This window comes from Macaca mulatta, chromosome 15, assembly GCF_049350105.2.
Source record: "Macaca mulatta isolate MMU2019108-1 chromosome 15, T2T-MMU8v2.0, whole genome shotgun sequence".
NCBI lineage: Eukaryota > Metazoa > Chordata > Mammalia > Primates > Cercopithecidae > Macaca > Macaca mulatta.
The window spans coordinates 4,334,376-4,353,050 of record NC_133420.1 but is presented as its reverse complement, the minus strand read 5'-3'; the positions used below and the strand labels follow the sequence as shown (position 1 = coordinate 4,353,050).

At 49.3% G+C, this 18,675-nt stretch overlaps 1 protein-coding gene across 2 annotated transcripts in view; it reads left to right on the top strand.

The window, feature by feature from the left end:
- Positions 1-18,675, top strand: part of CACNA1B (calcium voltage-gated channel subunit alpha1 B) — a 257,423-nt gene that overhangs the window by 202,950 nt on the left and 35,798 nt on the right. For both annotated transcript variants that reach the window (XM_028834501.2, XM_028834510.2), the window contains exons 33-36: positions 2,428-2,544; positions 2,941-3,006; positions 4,768-4,859; positions 7,076-7,220. In XM_028834501.2, coding sequence (XP_028690334.2) covers positions 2,428-2,544; positions 2,941-3,006; positions 4,768-4,859; positions 7,076-7,220 — 420 coding nt within the window. The remainder of the gene's footprint in view (positions 1-2,427; positions 2,545-2,940; positions 3,007-4,767; positions 4,860-7,075; positions 7,221-18,675) is intronic.

Below are 18,675 nucleotides of genomic sequence, written 5' to 3'. Positions count from 1 at the left end.
AGGGACCATTGTCCCATGAAGGTGAGTCAGCCGCCATGTTGAGGGCACAATGATGTGCCTTTGGGGCACCACAGACCTTTTCCCTCTCAGGGGCAAGTAAGGGAGGGCCTGACCTTGAAGTAGGTGTGGCTGCAACAGAAGCCATGGACTCTGAGGACGGGGCAGGCTGTGTCCGGCTCCGAGGGGCTGGTCAGAAAGTCTGTGAGGATGGGGCAGGCTGTGTCCGCCTCTGACGGGCTGGTCATGGACTCTGAGGATGGGGCAGGCTGTGTCCGCCTCTGACGGGCTGGTCATGGACTCTGTGAGGATAGGGCAGGCTGTGTCTGCCTCTGAGGGGCTGGCTGAGACCAGAGGTGACGGTGCAGGTGCACGGCATGGTGCTGCGTGTGCTTCTGTCCCTTGCTGTCCTGCATGCAGCTGGCATGGTGCCTGGCTTGCCACGCTGTGCTCGAACATCTGTGGCTGCCGTCACCGTCTGTCTTCATAGCTCTCCAGGGCGCCCATCTCCTGCCCCCAGCCTCTCCTGAGTACCCACGGGAGCCCCAAGAGAAGCCAGGAGGAAGAGGGGAATGTGGGTCTCCAGAAAAGCAGAAAGTGATGGTGGCTGAGGTTGGCATTAATGTGTTAAGTCATTTGGACAAACTTACTCTCCACGCACCTCTCACCTGCCCTGTTGTTTTCCAGTCCTTCCTTCGTATGTGGCAACCTTTATTTTCCCCAGTGTCTTCAGGAAATCTTGTCTGTGCCACTGCCTGACCATGCTATGAACCAGTGGGTGCTGTGTTGCCCCAGTCACTGCCCCTCCAGACCCATTGAGCACATGGTTTCAGAGTGGGATCCTCCAGCCCCTGGCTCTGTTTCATCATCTTACATAAGGGTCTCCTGACACTGGAGACTGCAGCCCTCCACCCCTGCACCCATGTTTCTAAGATGGCTGGCTTCTCTGTGGGTCCTCGTGGCCCAGAGTTCTTGGCCATCTTGTCTACCACGGAGATTTTATTTCCCTGGCACAAGCAGGTTATGGAGCTACGGGTACACTTGTGATGCCCTCTGGGGTCACACCCTGAGGTCTGCTGCCGCCTTGCTGATTTGGATCATAGCCCGTCCTTGTGCCCACTGGCCATGGATATCATTCAAAACCAGTCCTGCTCCCACAGTTCCAGCATCCCGCCTGAGAGCCAGTCCCTCGAGTTGAGTCGTCAGCCATCCTGCCCCTGCGAGTGGAAGTGGCAGACCCAGGCAGAGGATCCTCTGAGTACGGGTCGAGCCACTGTCCCTGCAAGGAAGAGTGAGGCCCACCCCTCCACTGATGCCTCATTCCCACATAATGGTAGCCCTGGAGAGGCGGGACGCTCTGCCAGGCCCTCACCACCTCTGCGCCTGCACGTGCTCCTGCTGCTGCTGCTGTCTCATTCGACATCTGTGTTCTCTTTATTTGATGACTGAATCTGACAACACAAACGTGTCTCTGAGCCTGAGCTGCTTGCATATTTTAAATGCTGCAGTGGCAGGAAGCTGCTCTCAGGCTGTGTGTGGGCACCTGACCTCTAGGTAGACAGGGCAGAAAGCCTCCTGGGTCCACAAGCACCCCCATCTGTGCATGGACGCCTCCCCAGAGCCTGCTTCCCTGAAAGGGATGTGCCAATACAGTAATTCAAGTGCCCTGAGACCATGTAGAGGCTTTACTCCCAGATCATCTGTGGAGTCCCGGGTTTATCCATTTATCCTTGTGCTTGATTTTGAGCGCCTTGGATGAGGGAGCTACACTAGACAGCCTGGGTTCTCTAGAGCAGAGGCCTGTTTGACCGTGAATTGCAGAGGTGGCCTCCGTGGTGTGAGCAACAGAACACCTGTACCTTCCATAACTTGTCTGCACACACCTGGAGCAGCCTCAGAGGAAGTGTTTGCCCCTCTGCCAGGTCCCAGCTGGGGTCCAGCAAGCAAGGGCTTTGCTGTCTGAGCCAGGAAGGAAAGGGCATGGCCATGAAGCCTGGGTGGGGCTCCCTTCAGGGGTGCTCGGTGGAGAAGCAGTCATGCCCAGCACGTGGTCAGCTTGGCCGTGTCCTGCGAGAGGCAGTCACTGCTGGGGGCCCAGCCACAGGTGATCTCCCAGCTCACCGGCCGCAGAGATGCCTGGGAGAACTTTTCTCTCTGTCGCTCACGGTGGGGGGTGGGGAGAGGCCTTAGAGCCAAGGAGGTTTTCTCTGATCTGCTGCATGAGAAGTGATTTGCAAGGACAAGCTTTACTTCTGGAAGATTTTCTGGTGGCCGATTGCTGCTTAGACTGTGAAGCAGACTTTTCATTTTAATCTTTTTAACCACTTTTCTTTGGGGCCACAGGGATGTGGGAAGAGGTTGTAGGGTGGCAGCAGCTTGCCTGCGCTTTCAGGCTTCTGAAGGTCAGAGAACAATTCCTCTTCTCTGCAGAACAATTTCATCAACCTCAGCTTCCTCCGCCTCTTCCGAGCTGCGCGGCTGATCAAGCTGCTTCGCCAGGGTTACACCATCCGCATCCTGCTGTGGACCTTTGTCCAGTCCTTCAAGGTGGGCCAGGCGGGGGGCCTCCGTGCTCTCTGTCCCCTTCCTCCGTCTTGCTTTCCCCGCCCCCACCACAGCGGCCCCTCCTTTGGGAGGCTGGGAGAGGGCACGGCACGCAGGTCTCGTGGTTGTATGCACTGTCCTGTTGTCATTTATAAAGACATTTTAAGTTACCCGTAGGTTCCCTTGGTCACGCTTACAAGAACCCTGAGGTGGGTTTCACGACTCTGTGTTAGAGATAAAGAAACCGGGGCATCACTTGGTGGAGGGGCTGGGTGGCCAGTGGGATGGAGCTGGAGTAGGCTGAGGTCTGTGTGACCTCAAAGGCCCAGCCACTGTAGCACGAGGCCTGGGCGTGGTGGCCGGGAGGCATCTGTAGCTGACTGGCCCCTGTCTCCGCAGGCCCTGCCCTACGTGTGTCTGCTCATTGCCATGCTGTTCTTCATCTACGCCATCATCGGCATGCAGGTGGGTGCTCCCCTTCGGGACAGAGTGTGGTCCCAGCCTCCCGTCCACCGGAGCAGAGGGGCACTGATCATGATTGTTAAGTCATCGTCATAATCAGTTGATCCTTAGTGAACATTCTCTATGAGCCAGATCCTGCTTTGAGCACTTTATGAACTTATATAATCCTCTTTTCCTACTCTTTTTTTTTTTTTTTTTTTTAATTTTGAGATAGAGTCTGGCTTTGTCACCCAGGCTGGAGTGCAGTGGTGTGATCTGGGCTCACTGCAAGCTCTGCCTCCCAGGTTCACGTGATTCTCCTGCCTCAGCCTCCCGAGTAGCTGGGATTACAGGCATGCGCCACCACGCCCGGTTGATTTTTGTATTTTTAGTAGAGACAGGGTTTCACCGTGTTGGCCAGGCTGGTATTGAACTCCTGACCTCAAGCGATCCACCTGCCTCGGCCTCCCAAAGTGCTGGGATACAGGCGTGAGCCACCGTGCCCGGCCTAAACTTACATAACCCTCAGAAAGACTGTTTTATGGAGGAGGACAGGAGGTGCCACAAGATGGGGCTGCTTGCCCAGGGCCATCCTGGTGTGGAGCAGCCCTGGCCCTCGGCCCATTGCCGCCTCTCCGGGTGGATGCACCTTGGTGTTCTGAGGGCCGCACGGGCTTCCGCTCAGTGATGGTAGGGTGTCAGGGCACAGGTCAGAATGGGTGCTGGCTGTGTGGTGGCAGCACATTTGAGCACAGCTGCGTTTGCTGAGTGGCCTGCACAGCAGCGGTCGCTTATTCTGTTAGTCTGGCAGCCGCGCTGAAGGACAGGCCTGACCCACAGCGGGGGTTACATGCTACTGAGGAAAACTGCCTGAGAATGCGAGCAGGAGCACGTCAGATCCTTGCACTGGGCAAACTTGGCTTGCATAATTTAGATTTTCTTTATTTTGCCAAAGAACACTTTGTCAGCTATTTGGGAATAAGCATTTGAAAACCATCAAGCAGCGTCCCAGTTATAAATCTGTGGCATCTGACCACTTTTCTGACAGTAGGGACGGAGGAGGGACCCAAGGGTTAATTTGTGATGGAAGGTGCCAGCGTTTCAAAGGTTTGCTGAAAGCTGATTTCTAAACTCTGTATCAGGGATTCAGGGATTGAAGAGTTCTTTTGCTTTAAAATTTGCAGAGATCTGATGCTATTTAAAGCAATGCATCTTTTTTTTCCTGCTTTGGTCTGTGGATGTACAGAGCATGGACGTTACTGATCTCTGTGGATAGTTCATACATTTGCAGCCAGATTCCAGATTTTGGGCTGAGTACAATTACTGACCCATTTGCATTTCTTCCTGTGGAAAAGTCAGTTAAAATGGATAAAAAGCCCCTCGTGCTATTGCATATGTTTTAAAAAGACATTTTCCCATGATCTATCAGACCTGTTACCAACATAATGCCTGCTTTGGAGCCGCTGATGATCCCACTTGAAAACACTTCCTGTGTTATGTGTGGCAGAGGCCTCGCAAGCTTGGCTGGGGGCCGTTCTTGGGAGTGTTTCGGACTTGCATCTGTGGACAGGTTCGGAGCTGGAGCCGGCACACGTGTGGCCACTGAGAGGGTGTCTATACTGGGAACGCGCACTGGCCTCTCCCGGGTGGGAGTTCTCTGGGGAGAGCAGCCGCCCATCTCATGTGGGGTCCTTGTGTGGCTCGCACACCCTCTCTGGCTTGGTCCACCTGCCGCGGCTCCTGCAGACCCAGCAGAGTCCGTGCCATTGCTCTTCTCCATTGCAGGTGTTTGGGAATATTGCCCTGGATGATGACACCAGCATCAACCGCCACAACAACTTCCGGACATTTTTGCAAGCCCTGATGCTGCTGTTCAGGTGTGTTGTTCGGTCAGCCCAGGCCAATGTCCGTTCTTCCATCAGTGGCTGCTTTACTCAGGATGAAGAAGGGTGGGTGCCAACCACGGAGACCGCCCACTTCTAATTCCCCAACCCCACTGGCTTCCCCTCAGCAGGCCTTTCTGGTTCTTCCCCTCTCTCTGCTCATCTTTTCCAAAGGCCCCAATCTCAGAATAGGCTGAAGGGAAGCCCTGAGGGAGGTCATCCTGGGAGCGCTGGGCCAGGCCGGCCTCTGCTGCCTCATCTGTGCTCCCTCGTGGCAGCTTGGGGGCCTCCAGTGAGGCTCCAGGCAGAGGTCTGGGAGGACAGAGGTGCCTAGCGGGGGCTCTCGTGATGTGCGGCCTCCAGCTTTCCACCTGCGACCTTGTTGATTACAGGGATCGGTGGGATCAAGGGCAGTAGGGCAATAGGGGGAACTGCTGCCAGCAGAGTTTGTAGCTACTCAGTGGCCCAAGGAACCCAACTGGCCAGAACTGCTGGTCTGAACACACCTTTATTTTCCACTATCTCTCATGGGAGCTGCTGTTCCCTGGGCTCCTGGATGCAGCCAAGCCAAGTAACAGGCAGAACCTGGAGGGGCCAAGAGGGCGTGGCACAAGCTTCTGGGCATTCCGAGGTCTCCTGGCGGAGATGTGCCCAGGAGAGGGCTAAGCATCAGCTGCTATTCTGGGCGCGGAACAGGTGCTATGGCCGTCCTGGTTTGAGAGTGAACTTGGGAGCAGGGGGGAGTGGCGAATGTGTTTTCCTGCCTCCTGAGTCTTCCACAGTTTATCACTCATGAACCTAGGACAGAAGGAAGGAGCTCTTTTAGGGATTTACCATTTCAGTTCATGTTTGCAATTGCACGGGGCTGCTGCACAACCAGCCCTGGGGGCTGCTCGACACAGCCCACCCTGCCTGCGGATGCACGCTGGGGCGAGCGCAGACCCAGACCTGCTTGGCTGAGCTGCCTGGAGAGACCCCTTGGACTCTTGTTTCTTTGCATAAGATAAGCAAGCACCCTTAGGCTGACACTGTCCCCAGATGATGTTGTTTGCCTGGGCTTTAGCTGCTGTGTTAATTTTATTTCATCATTTATTAATATTCTGCCTCATGCCACAGAAGATTTAAGGCAAACCTATGAAGTCAGCCTTAGTTTTGAGGCCTTTGGTCTCACGGCTTTCTGTTTCTCCCTGAACTTTGTGTTGCCTGGGAACACCCTTATCAGTCAGGCCCGGCACAGGTTGAAGCAGTAGCCCTGCAGGAACACCCCTGCCTCTGGCTGTCATCAGTGAGGAGTGGGCCCAGCTTATGCCCAGGGCTGACCACACAGACACATGGAGGTGGAGACCCAGGCCTCTGACCCACTTGTACCCTGCAAGCCGCTGGTGCTGGCTGTGTCCAGGAACAGACTCCGTGCAGCAGCATCCAGGGTGGCTGCTCAGGGCAGGGTGCTCTTGAGGTGTTCAAGGACCAGCAGAGGCCATGGTGCTTGGAGTGGACTGAGCTGGAACCGAGATGGGGGTGAAGTCAGGGAAAGAGTGGGCAGCAGGTCCCACGGTGCTGTGGGCAGTCATGTGGATTTTGGCATTTCTGATGAGTGAGGCAAGTCACTGGAGGGTTTTGAGAGGAGAAAGAACGTGATCTGGCCTGTGCTTAGTGGCCCTGCTTCCTGCTGTGTAGGGCAGAGTGAGAAGACCAGCTTGGAAGCTTCCGTAGCACAGGGCAGGCCATGATCACTTGGCCTAGGACAGTGAGGAGTGGTGAGAGCCTGGCTGTGTTTCAAAAGCAGATGAGCTGATGAACAGGATATATATAGAGAGAGGAGGCAAAGATGATGCCCGCGTTTTTGGTTGGAGCAGCTGGAAGGAGAGTCACCATTTCTGGAAATGAAGACGACCAGGATGGCGTGTGTCTGGGAGGAGGTCAGGAGGACAACTGGGGCCTGTGGTGTCCACAAAGAAGTGCTCGCCCTGGCGTTGGCCGCTGGTGCCGTAGATATTTTTTAGTAAGCAGCGCTTTCCCGATTAACGGTCAGCTTGGAAATCTAGTGCCGAAGGCTCCTTTGAAGAAACAGCATCTGTGACCCAGGCCTTGCACACGTGTGAGCTCTCTGTGGGAAGGAGCACAAAGGAGCGGGCACGCTTGGCAGCCCCACAGGGCTCGGGCTCCCTCGAGGGCCTCTGTGGGCCTCACAGCTCTGCCCTTCTTCTCAGGAGCGCCACGGGGGAGGCCTGGCACGAGATCATGCTGTCCTGCCTGAGCAACCAGGCCTGTGATGAGCAGGCCAACGCCACCGAGTGTGGAAGTGACTTTGCCTACTTCTACTTCGTCTCCTTCATCTTCCTGTGCTCCTTTCTGGTGAGTCCTGGGCACCGTGCCCCTCCCAGTGCCACGTCTTGTCTTGGTGCAGCTCAGGCTCCCCCCACACCTCCTGCTGATCCCTGACTCCGATCCAGGCCGTGTCACAAGCTGAGTCCCTGCTGATGGCCCTTGTTTCCCAGAGATGGCGACCTCGTTAGCACGAGAAAGGGCCAACGTGGTAACGGGCTCCTGTGGGCCCTTCCTTGACGTCCGTGGAAAAGGGTTACATTTCCAGGGGCAACTGTTGCTTGACTTCCAGCTTCTAGAAGGTCATCCACTGTGGTGATGGGACGTGAAGGTACAGCATCCCAGCCAGTGTGCGGGGAAAGCAGCCGGACTGGGTAGGGAGGTCGGCAGGGCAGGCCCCAGAAGTGTGGATTTTATTCCACATCCATGGAAGCCTCTGGGGGCCCCACAGGGTCTGCTTGATGTTTTACAGCTTGGCTCTGGCTTCTGTGTGAGTAGTGAGGACGTGGCTGCAGAACGAGTGGGGAGATGACTGGGGGCAACAGTGGCCTGGAGAAAGGAGAGGCAAGGGAATGAGGTGGGATTGGGCTGCATTTTAGAAGTAGAGCTGGCATGATTGATGACGAGAGGTGGGCGTGTGAAGAGGGAAAAGCAGGCTGCATCCTGGGGTTTTCTGGGGCCACAGGGTGAGCAGTTCTTCTGAGATGAGAGTACTGGGGAGCTTAGATTAGGTTAGGGTTGGGGGCAACAGAGATGCCCAGTGACCTCTGGGCTGGAGATGTAAATGGGTTGTCATTAGTGTTTGGTGTGTTTGTGGGGCTGCTTGCTATTCGCTGGATCCCTGCGAATGCGAAGCTTAGTGCAGTGACCTGCGTCCAAAGCAGCACCTGAGTGCCTGTTAGACATACAGATTCCCGGGCCACTCTCCAGACTGCATCAGGATGCCGTGGAGATGGATCCAGGAGTCTGAGTTTTAACAAGCTCTCAAGGTGACTCGGTGTGTGTTGAACTTTGATGAGCCTTGACATAGGGGAAGAACAGTGTAAGGAAGAAGGCTGAAGACTCTGCCCCTCCCCAAGGGCATTGAGGAGGCAGAAAGGAGCACTAGATCCAGAAACTGAGGAGGAGCAGTCAGGGAGGCAGGTGGAGAACTGGGAGTGGGCGGAGGGAGGAAGTAACCAGCCATGCGCCATGTTGACGGAAGGTGATGCAAGATGATGACCAAGAATTGTTCATTGGGCCGGGCGTGGTGGCTCACACCTGTAATCCCAGCACTTTGGGAAGCCCAGGCAGGCAGATCACCTAAGGCCAGGAGCTCAAGACCAGCCTGGCCAACATGGTAAAACCCCATCTCTACTAAAAATACAAAAATTAGGGCCGGGCGCGGTGGCTCAAGCCTGTAATCCCAGCACTTTGGGAGGCCGAGGCGGGCGGATCACAAGGTCAGGAGATCGAGACCACAGTGAAACCCCGTCTCTACTAAAAATACAAAAAATTAGCCGGGCGCGGTGGCGGGCGCCTGTAGTCCCAGCTACTCAGGAGGCTGAGGCAGGAGAATGGCGGGAACCCGGGAGACGGAGCTTGCAGTGAGCCGAGATCGCGCCACTGCACTCCAGCCTGGGCAACAGCGTGAGACTCCGTCTCAAAAAAAAAAAAAAAAAAAAAATTAGTCAGGCGTGGTGGCATACACCTGTAATCCCAGCCACTGGGGGAGCTGAGGCAAGAGAATCGCTTGAACCTGGAAGGTGGAGGCTGCAGTGAGCCGAGATTGCACGATTGCACTCCAGCCTGGGCAACAGAGCCAGACTCCATCTCAAAAAAAAAAAGGAGGCTGAGGGAGGAGACTCACTAGAACCCGGGAGGTGGAGGTTGCAGTGAGCCAAAATTGTGCCACTGTACTCCAGCCTGGGGGACAGAGCAAGACTCTGTCTCAAAAAAAAAAAAAAGTTTGTCAGACATGGAAAGGCAGAGGCCATTAGCGCCCTTGGGACGTTGTTGCCTCCGTCGGCGGAGTGGGAGTGAAGGCCTTGTTGCCACAAGCTTGAGAGCCCATGAGAGGAGAGGAGCACAGCCGGGACAGAGTCGCTCTTGACAGTGAGCAGCACTGAGGAAACGCCTCGAGCCTGTGGCCCTGACTCCAAGGAGGAACAGCTGGCATGGGCTGAGCTTTTCTCTAGCCACATTCACTCCTCAGTACATGGGTAGAAAAGTGAATTATCCGAATTCGGGATTTCCCAGACAGTGCAAGGAGGGAGAGAAGGGTGTGTGTAAGAGTGTGGTTATTGTGTTGGATGTGGGATCAACGCTGGGGACAGAGGAGGGTGAGGGGCAATGCCACTGGATTGGAGGTTCTCGTGAGGACATGTTTTGGGATGCAGGTATTTGAAAAAGCGAGCCGGAAAAGTAGGCGATGTGAGCAGAGTGGGATGTGTGAAGTGGAGACTCGCGAGACAGTGAGTCCTGCCATCAGTAAACATCATTGCCGTCATGACATTATCATTGCAAGATCATTGCATTAACATTAGCATGATCACTGGTGATAAGCATGTTTAGCATGATTTGTGGGAACAGAGATGAGCTGATGGGTGAGAAGGTTCAGGAATGGAGAGGGCAGGCAGTGGTCCTCCCATCTCTGTGGATCTTGAAAACAACAAGAATGATAACAAGAATAGAAGTGGAGACACAAACAGCAAGCCCGGTGCTAAGTTTTTCATGAAGGAAGGGGAAACGTAACATGTGACGTGAGCCCCAGAGAACAGGTTTCTAAAGAAGAGACCAGAGGGGACATCCATCCGCTTAGATGTTTGAGCCAGAGCGAGAACAAGTGGAGAGCACTCAGGGGAGATGGAGATACAAGGACTTGTGCTGAGGGCGGACTGTGAGCTTTGCAGGGTACAGTATGAGGTTGAGGTGGTTGGGAATGGTGTACACTTGAGACAGGTGAGCTTATACTTAGATAGAGAAATACAGAAGAACCTACAAAACTGTGTTTTGCTACTTGCCAGAAACCAAGGGAAGGATTTCCATGCTTGAGTCGTCTCCTGATCCCTCCGAAGACCCCTTGTGGGCAGCAGGGAGGGTGGGCTTTTTGGAGAATCACTTTCCTGAGGCCTTGGTCTCTATACTGTCCAAGGACATCTGGTGCTGTAAGAACCAGCACACCTGTGGGCACAAAGCCACACCTACTAGCCTGACCTTATTACCATGCACCTGGCTGCAGAGATGGGGCTCCACAGAAAGCCACATTCATGATACCACAGCATGCACAGGGCCAGCACTCACTAGACATGTCCAGGATGAGTCGAGGAATCCCTGGGTTTAGCTGTCACTCCTGTGCAGGGAAGTGGGTGTTTCGTGGCCACTGTCCTTTGTTCTTGTCCCCATGGACCTCAGTTATGGTTCTTGGCTAATCCTGGTGTCTCCTTACTGAAACTGTAATCCTAATTCTTCTGGTACTTCCCTCACAGATTGGACATGCAGCTCATGTTTTGAAACACTGGGATGTGGTTTGGTCTGATAGAGAAGTGACGTGGAGAAAATGGGACTGTGAATTTGGGATGGGTGGCAGGACTTGGTTAGGTTGGGATTTGATTCCATTAATTGGAATAGAGGGTACTGACGGAAGAATAGGGAATGAAGTTGTTTGTGACAGCCTGCCGATAATCACTGAGTCAGGCACTATCAGGGTCTTATGAATACATTATTATTATTATTACAGTGAAGAAATGGAGGTTTAGAGATGTTAAAACATCTCAGCCTGAGTTTAGAACCTAAGTTTTTGAAAAGGACAAATTCCTAGAAAGACACAAATTACCATAACTGACTGAATTAAGTAGAAAATCTGAATAGACCTGTAACAAGTAAGAAGATTGAATCAGTAATTGAAAACTTCCCAATAAAGAGAAGCCCAAGACCATATAATGGCAAAGGGACACTCTTTGCTGGGAAAACGGGACATCCACATACAAAAGAATGAAGTTGGACTCCTACCTTATACTATATATAAAAATTAACATAAAATTAAGAACTAAATGTAAGAGCTATTAACTATAAAGCTCTTAGAAGAAAACATAGTGGATAAATCTTTTTGGTGTTTTACTTAGTAACAGAGTCTTAGATTTGACACCAGAATCAAAATAAAAGAAAAAATAAATTTGTCTACTCAAAATTAAAAACTTTCGTGCATCAAAGGAAACTATCAACAGAATGAAAAGGCAACCCAAGGAATTGGAGAAAATATTTGCAAATTACATTTCTGATAAAGGGTTAATATCATAATTGTTGAAAGAAAATCTTTTGCCAAATTAAATTTAACAGAGTTTAATTGAACAAAGAATGATTCGCAAATCATGCAGCCTCCTGAGTCAGAGTAGTCTCAGAGACTCCAACACAGCCACGTGGCAGAAGAGGATTTATGGACAGAAAAAGGAATATGATGTACAGAAAATGGAAGTGAGGTACAGAAACAGTTGATTGGTTACAACTTAGCATTTGCCTTATTTGAACACAGTTAGAACAGTTGGCCCCCTTTGGCCAAAACTTGATGATTGGTATGGTAATAGGTTACAAAGTCTGTTTACACTTTGATTTAGGTTATAGTTCACTAGGTACAGAGAAACCTTTAGGCTGAACTTAAAATATATAAGGAGGCAGCGTTAGGCTAAACTTGATTTAACAAAATGTATAAAGAACTTCTACAACTCAACAACAAAAGTAAAACAACCCAATTAAGAAATGAGAGATAATAGCAGCAAGATGGCTGACTTTCCCCATAGTGCTTGTCTTTCTCAAAAAGACAGAGCAATGAAGAAAAAATTACATTTTAATGAAAATAACTGAGGGAGAGTCTCGGAGTACGTCAGAGGTGTAACAGAGACACTGGTGAGCACAGAAACTTGGGATGGCCACTGAGAGAATGGAAGGAAACACCAAGCAAACACCACCACCCCATCCTGCAACTGGGATCAGCTGGGACCCAGGAGGAGCTTTTCCCTTTGGTGAGGAGGTAAGCAAGAGGATCCCAGGAGGCCCCATACCACCTCAGACACCTACAGACCCTAGCACTCGGGTCCCCTGCAGTCCTCAAGGCACTAAGCCCAGCCGAGGGAGCTGCCTGGAGTCCACACAGCTGTGCTCCCCCAAGAGACAATGCCAACACTGCTCAGCCCCTGTAGCCCATGTGGCTACTGTGCTCCACTACCTAGCTACTGGAACTACAGCGGGAGTGTGACTTGCTCCTGGAGTAGCCACAGCTTTCCTTTATCCGTGAGGCAAAACTGCCATCAAACTAATTGAGACTAATGACTGACATCCCGAAGCTGAGCTGCAAGCAGCTGTTACACCCTTCCCCAAGGGGCCAAGTGGAGGTGGAGCTGCTTCACCTACCCTTCCCCTCCATGCCCATAGGCCAGAGCTGAAGTGATACCCTGCCTCCTGGGAAAATACTACCTTGACCACTCAGAGTGGTCACACCTCCCCAGTGTCTAAGTTGAAGCAGTTCCCTGCATCCCAGGAAATGGTGCATTGGCCACCCAGAGCAGTCACATCCCCCAAGCCTGAGCTGAAGTGGCACATTGCCCCCACCCCCCGCCCCCAGGAATCAGTGCCCTGGCTGAACTGAGGGCTGTGCATCCCAGGGCTGAACTGACACGGTACCCTGCCATCCCAGATAAATAGAGCATTGGCTCAGCCGAGACACCCAGCCCCATAGGCCAAACTGCTCTAGTGCCCTGCTTCCCTGGAGCTAGACTTGCCCCTTAGAGTCTGAGCTGCTGAGACAGCCCTGGAGAATGGAGTTCCCTGCCTCCCCAGGGCTCAAATGACAGCTGTGCTCTGCCATTCTAGGGTACTTCCTGCTACACCTGGTCTCACAGAACTGCCAAGCCTCACCATCCCAGGGTCAAGAGTAACTACTACATGGTGCCTTTTCCCCAGGACCCAAAATGCCACTAAGCCCTATTGGTTCAGGTTCCTGAATTGCAGCTGTACCCAACTTCTCAGGACCAAAACTCCAGAGCACCCCTTCTTCCTGATTTGGACCAGTGCTATACCCTGCCCCCACCCCACCCAGGAGTAGAATCACAGCTATAATCTCACACCTTGGGCCTGAGCTGCTTGGGAATGGCTTAGAGTCAGATCGTGGCACTGTGGGCAGTGTACACCCAACTCTGCCCCAGGGAGCAAACCTGTACCCCAAGACCCAGATGCCACAATAAGTTCATGAGATTCTAAGCATAGGACCCCAGCTCCATAGCCACTCTGAGCACCTACACCTGGAACCCAGTGGTGCTGCAGCTGATTGTAGGCCATTAGATCTGATACCAAGAGGTGTCCCCTCAGCTAAGTCTTCCCATTGTGGGGAAAACAAAACTAACAGGACCCCAAAAGCCCTTGACACTGAGGACATTTACAGCCTACACTGCCACTTCTGCTGCCACAAACTTCTACACCCTGGACAACTGAAGTGCCCACAGTTACTGATGTTGAATGCAGCTAAAGAAGTTGTAGGGAGACTATACCACTGCACCTGGAAACAGAGTAACTACGCCCTTCCCAGCTGGCACACTAAAACCCAACTGTACTGTACAAAGTTTGGAAAGGGTGATTTGTTCTACCAGTTGTACAGACATCAAGGGACAAAAGATACATGAAAAAGCGAGGAAATCCGACATCACCCAAGGAACATAATTCTTTAGTGGTAGACCCTAGTAAAAACTAAATTTAAAAAATGCCAGAAAAGGGATTCAAAATAATGTTCTTAAAGAAGTGCAGCAAAATACGAGAAAATACAGACAGACAATGCAGTGAAATCAGGAACACAATTGACAGTATGAATGAAAAATTCAACAAAGAGGTAGGAATCATAAAAAAAGAACCAGGCAGAAATCCTGCAGCTGACAAATTCAATGAATGAAATTAAAAATAAAAACCAACAGTAGAGAGCTTCAACAGTGAATCTGATCAAGCAGAAGAAAACAGAAATCTCTGAACTTGAAGATAGGTCATTTGAAATTAGTCAGTGGGAAAGAAAAGAAATAATTAAAAAGAGTGAAGAAAAGCCTTCAAGAATTATGGAGCACAATTAAGAAAAAAAAAATTTGTATGGATGTTTTGAAGGAAAAGAGAAGGGAAAAGGTATAGAAAACCTATTTAATGAAGTAATAGCTGGAAAATTCTCAAGTCTGGGGAGAGATGTGGACATCCAAATTCAAGAAGCTCAATCGTCCTCCAATAGATTCAACCAAAAAGGTTCTCCCCAGGACATGTTATGGTCAAATTGTCAAAAGTCAAAGAGAAGAGAAAATTCTAAAAACAGCAAGAGAAAAGCATCAAGTCACATATAACAGAATCTGCCATTAGACTGATAGCAGATTTCTCTGCAGAAATTTTATAGACCAGGAGAGAATGCAATGATGTATTCTAAGTGGTAAAAAGAAAACAAAAAACAAACTGTCAGTCAAGAATACTATACCCAGCAAAGCTATCCTTCAGAAATGAGGGAAAAATAAAGTCTTTCCCAGACAAGCAAGAAGTGAGAGAATTCATCACCACTAGACCAACCTTACAAGAAATACACAAGGGAGTCCTCCATCTGGAAGCAAAGACATGATAATTACTGTCGTGAAAACACAAAAATATAAAACTCACTGGTAGAGTGGGTTTCACAAAAGAGAAAGATAAAATAATCAAACCTTATTATTACAGAAAACCACTAAACTGTAATTATAAATAATGAGAGGAAGAAAGGAAGAAAGGATCTACAAAACAACCAGAAAATAATTAACAAAATGACAGGAGTAAGTTCTGCCTATAAATGATAACCTTACATGTAAATGGATTAAACTCCCCCACTTAAAAGATATAAACTAGCTAAATAGATTTTTTTGAATGACCCAACTATATACTGGCAAAAGAAGCTCACATCACCTATAAAGACACATATAGAATGAAAGTAAAGGGATGAAAAACATATTCCACACAAACAGAAACTAAAGTAAGCAGGAGTGCTATACTTATATCAGACAAAGCAGACTTTTAAGTCAAAAACTCTGAAAAGAAGCCCAGTGTGGTGGTGCATACTTGTAGTCCCAGCGACTGGGGAGGCTGAGGTGGAAAGACTGCTTGAGTCCAGGAGTTCAAGGTGGTAGTGTGCTGTGATTACACCTGTGTGAGTAGCCACTGCACTCCAGCCTGGGCAACATACCAAGACCCCATCTCTTTAAGAAAAAAATGTTTAGGGCAAGGAATGTCATTATATAGTGATAAAGGAATCAACTCAGCAAGAAAGTACAACAATTGTCAATATATATGGACCCAACAGTGGAGCGCCCAGACATACAAAACAAATATTATTAGATCCAAAAACAGAGAAAGATTTCATCACAGTGTCATTTGGGGATTTCTGTACCCCATGCTCATCATTGAACACATCATCTAGACAGAAAATCAACAACAAAAAACCCACATTGGATTTAAACTGCCTTTTAGTCCAAATGGACCTAACAGACATTTCCAGAACTTTTCATCCAACCATTGCATGGTACACATTAGCTTCATCATCACATAGAAGATTATCTAGGAGAAATCAGATGTTAGGCCACAAAACAAGTCTCAACAAATGTAAAATAATTGAAATCATATCAAGTATTTTTTTCTAACAAATGAAATAAAACTAGAAATCAATAACAAGGGGAACTTTTGAAATTGTACAAATTCATGAAAATTGACCTTCTTCTGAATGACAAATGGGCCAATGAAGAAATTAAGAACGCAGTTTTACAATTTGGCCTGGCACAGTGGCTCATGCCTATAATCCCAGCACTTTGGGAGGCTGAGGCAGGTGGATCATGTAAGGTCAGAAGTTCGAGACCAGCCTGGTTAACATGGTGAAATCCCGTCTCTACTTAAAACATAAAATTAGCGGGCATGGTGGCAGGTGCCTGTAATCCCAGGTACTCAGGAGGCTGAGGCAGGAGTATCACTTGAACTGGGAGGCAGAGTTTGCAGTGAGCTGAGAGTGCAGCACTGTACTCCAGTCTGGGTGACAGAGCGAGACTCTGTCTCAAAAAAAAAAAAGAAAAAAGAAAAGAAGGCCGGGCATGGTGGCTCACGTCTGTAGTCCCAGCACTTTGGGAAGCCAAGGCGGGTGGATCACGAGGTCAAGAGATCGAGACCATCCTGGCCAACATGGTGAAACCCCGTCTCTACTAAAAATACAAAAATTAGCCAGGCATGGTAGCACGTGCCTGTAGTCCCAGCTACTTGGGAGGCTGAGGCAGGAGAATCGCTTGAACCCGGGAAACAGAGGTTGCAGTGAGCTGAGATCGTACCACTGCACTTCAGCCCGGTGACAGTGAGACCCTGTCTTAAAAAAAAAAAAAAATCGGCCGGGCGCGGTGGCTCAAGCCTGTAATCCCAGCACTTTGGGAGGCCGAGGCGGGCGGATCACAAGGTCAGGAGATCGAGACCACAGTGAAACCCCGTCTCTACTAAAAATACAAAAAATTAGCCGGGCGCGGTGGCGGGCGCCTGTAGTCCCAGCTACTCAGGAGGCTGAGGCAGGAGAATGGCGGAAACCCGGGAGGCGGAGCTTGCAGTGAGCCGAGATCGCGCCACTGCACTCCAGCCTGGGCAACAGCGTAAGACTCCGTCTCAAAAAAAAAAAAAAAAAAAAAAATCATTGAAACAATAGAAATAGAAACACATGTCATGATAACTTGAACCGGGGGCAGGGTAGGTGGGGAGGAAACATAGCATGCCAAAACTTATGGGATACAGAAAAAGCAGTATGAAACAGGAACTTTATAGCAATAAAAGCCTACACCAAAAACACACAAAGATTTCAAATAAATGACTTAAGATGCATCTCAAAGAAATAGGAATAAAACCTAAACCAGGCCAAAAATTAGTAGAGGAACAGAAATAATAAAGATCAGAGCAAGAGCAAAAAGAAACAATATTGAGATGAAAACTTTACAAAAGATCAATGAAATGAAAATGTAGCCAGGTGTGCGGTGGCTCACACCTGTAATCCCAGCACTTTGGGAGGCCGAGGCAAGTGGATCACTTGAGGGTAGGAGTTCGAGACCAGCCTGGCCAACATGGTGAAACTCCATCTCTACTAAAAGTACAAAAATTAGCCAGGTGTGGTGGTGGGCACCTGTAATCCCATGTACTTGGAAGGCTGAGGCAGGAGAATTGCTTCAACCCAGGAGGCAGAGGTTGCAGTGAGCTGAGATTATGCCACTGTACTCCAGCCTGGGCGACAGAGCCAGACTCTGTCTCAAAAAAAATAAAACTGTTTTTTTGAAAAAGTAATGCAAACCATTAGCTAGACTAAGCAAGAAAATATACAAATAAATAATTCAGAAGTAAAAAAGGAGACATTACAACTAATATCATAGAAATACAAAGGATCATTAGTAACTATTATGAACAACTATACACCAACACATTAGAAAACCTAGCGGAAATGAATAAATTTCTGGACACATGGAACTTACCAAGATTGAACCAAGAAGAAAAGAAGACCTGAACAGACCAATTACTGTAATGAAATTGAATCTGTAATTTAAAAATCTCCCATCGGCCAGGCGTGGTGGCTTACATTTGTAATCCCAGCACTTTGTGAGGCCAAGGCAGGCAGATCATGAGGTCAGGAGATCGAGACCATCCTGGCCAACATGGTGAAACCCCATGTCTACTAAAATACAAAAAGAAAATTAGCCAGGCATGGTGGCACACACCTGTGGTCCCAGCTACTCAGGAGACTGAGGCAGGGGAATTTCTTGAACCTGGGAAGCAGAGGTTGTAGTGACCCAAGATCATGCCAATGCACTCCAGCCTGGGCAACAAGAGCGAAACTCCATCTCAAAAAAAAAAAAACAACAAATCTCCCATCAAAGAAAAGCCTAGGGTGTTTCACTAGAGAATTCTAAACTCAGTCTACAAGACTAGCATTACCCTAATATAAAAACCAGACAAGGACACAGCAGAAACAGAAGCAAAAACAAATGAAAAACACTAGAAAGAAAAAGGAAACTATAGGCCAATATTCCTGATGATCATAGATGCAAAAATTCTCAAGAAAAATAGTATTTTGTAGTAATTAGTAGCAACTGAATCCAGCAGCACATTGTAATTCACTGTGATCAAATGGGATTTATTCCTGGGATATAAGGAATAAATAAACCAGTAATCAACATAATACATCACATCAACAGAATGAAGGACAAAAACAATATTATCATCTCAATAGACACAGAAAAAGCATTCGATAACATTCAACATCCTTTCATAATGAAAGCTCAACAAGTTAGGTTGGAAGATACCTCAACACAATAAAGGCTGTCTCTGACAAACCCACAGCCAACATCATACTGAATGGGGAAAAGATCTACAACAAGAAAGGATACCCACTTTCACCACTTTTATTCAACATAATACTGGAATTTCTAGCCAGAGCAGTTACGTAAGAGAAAAGAAA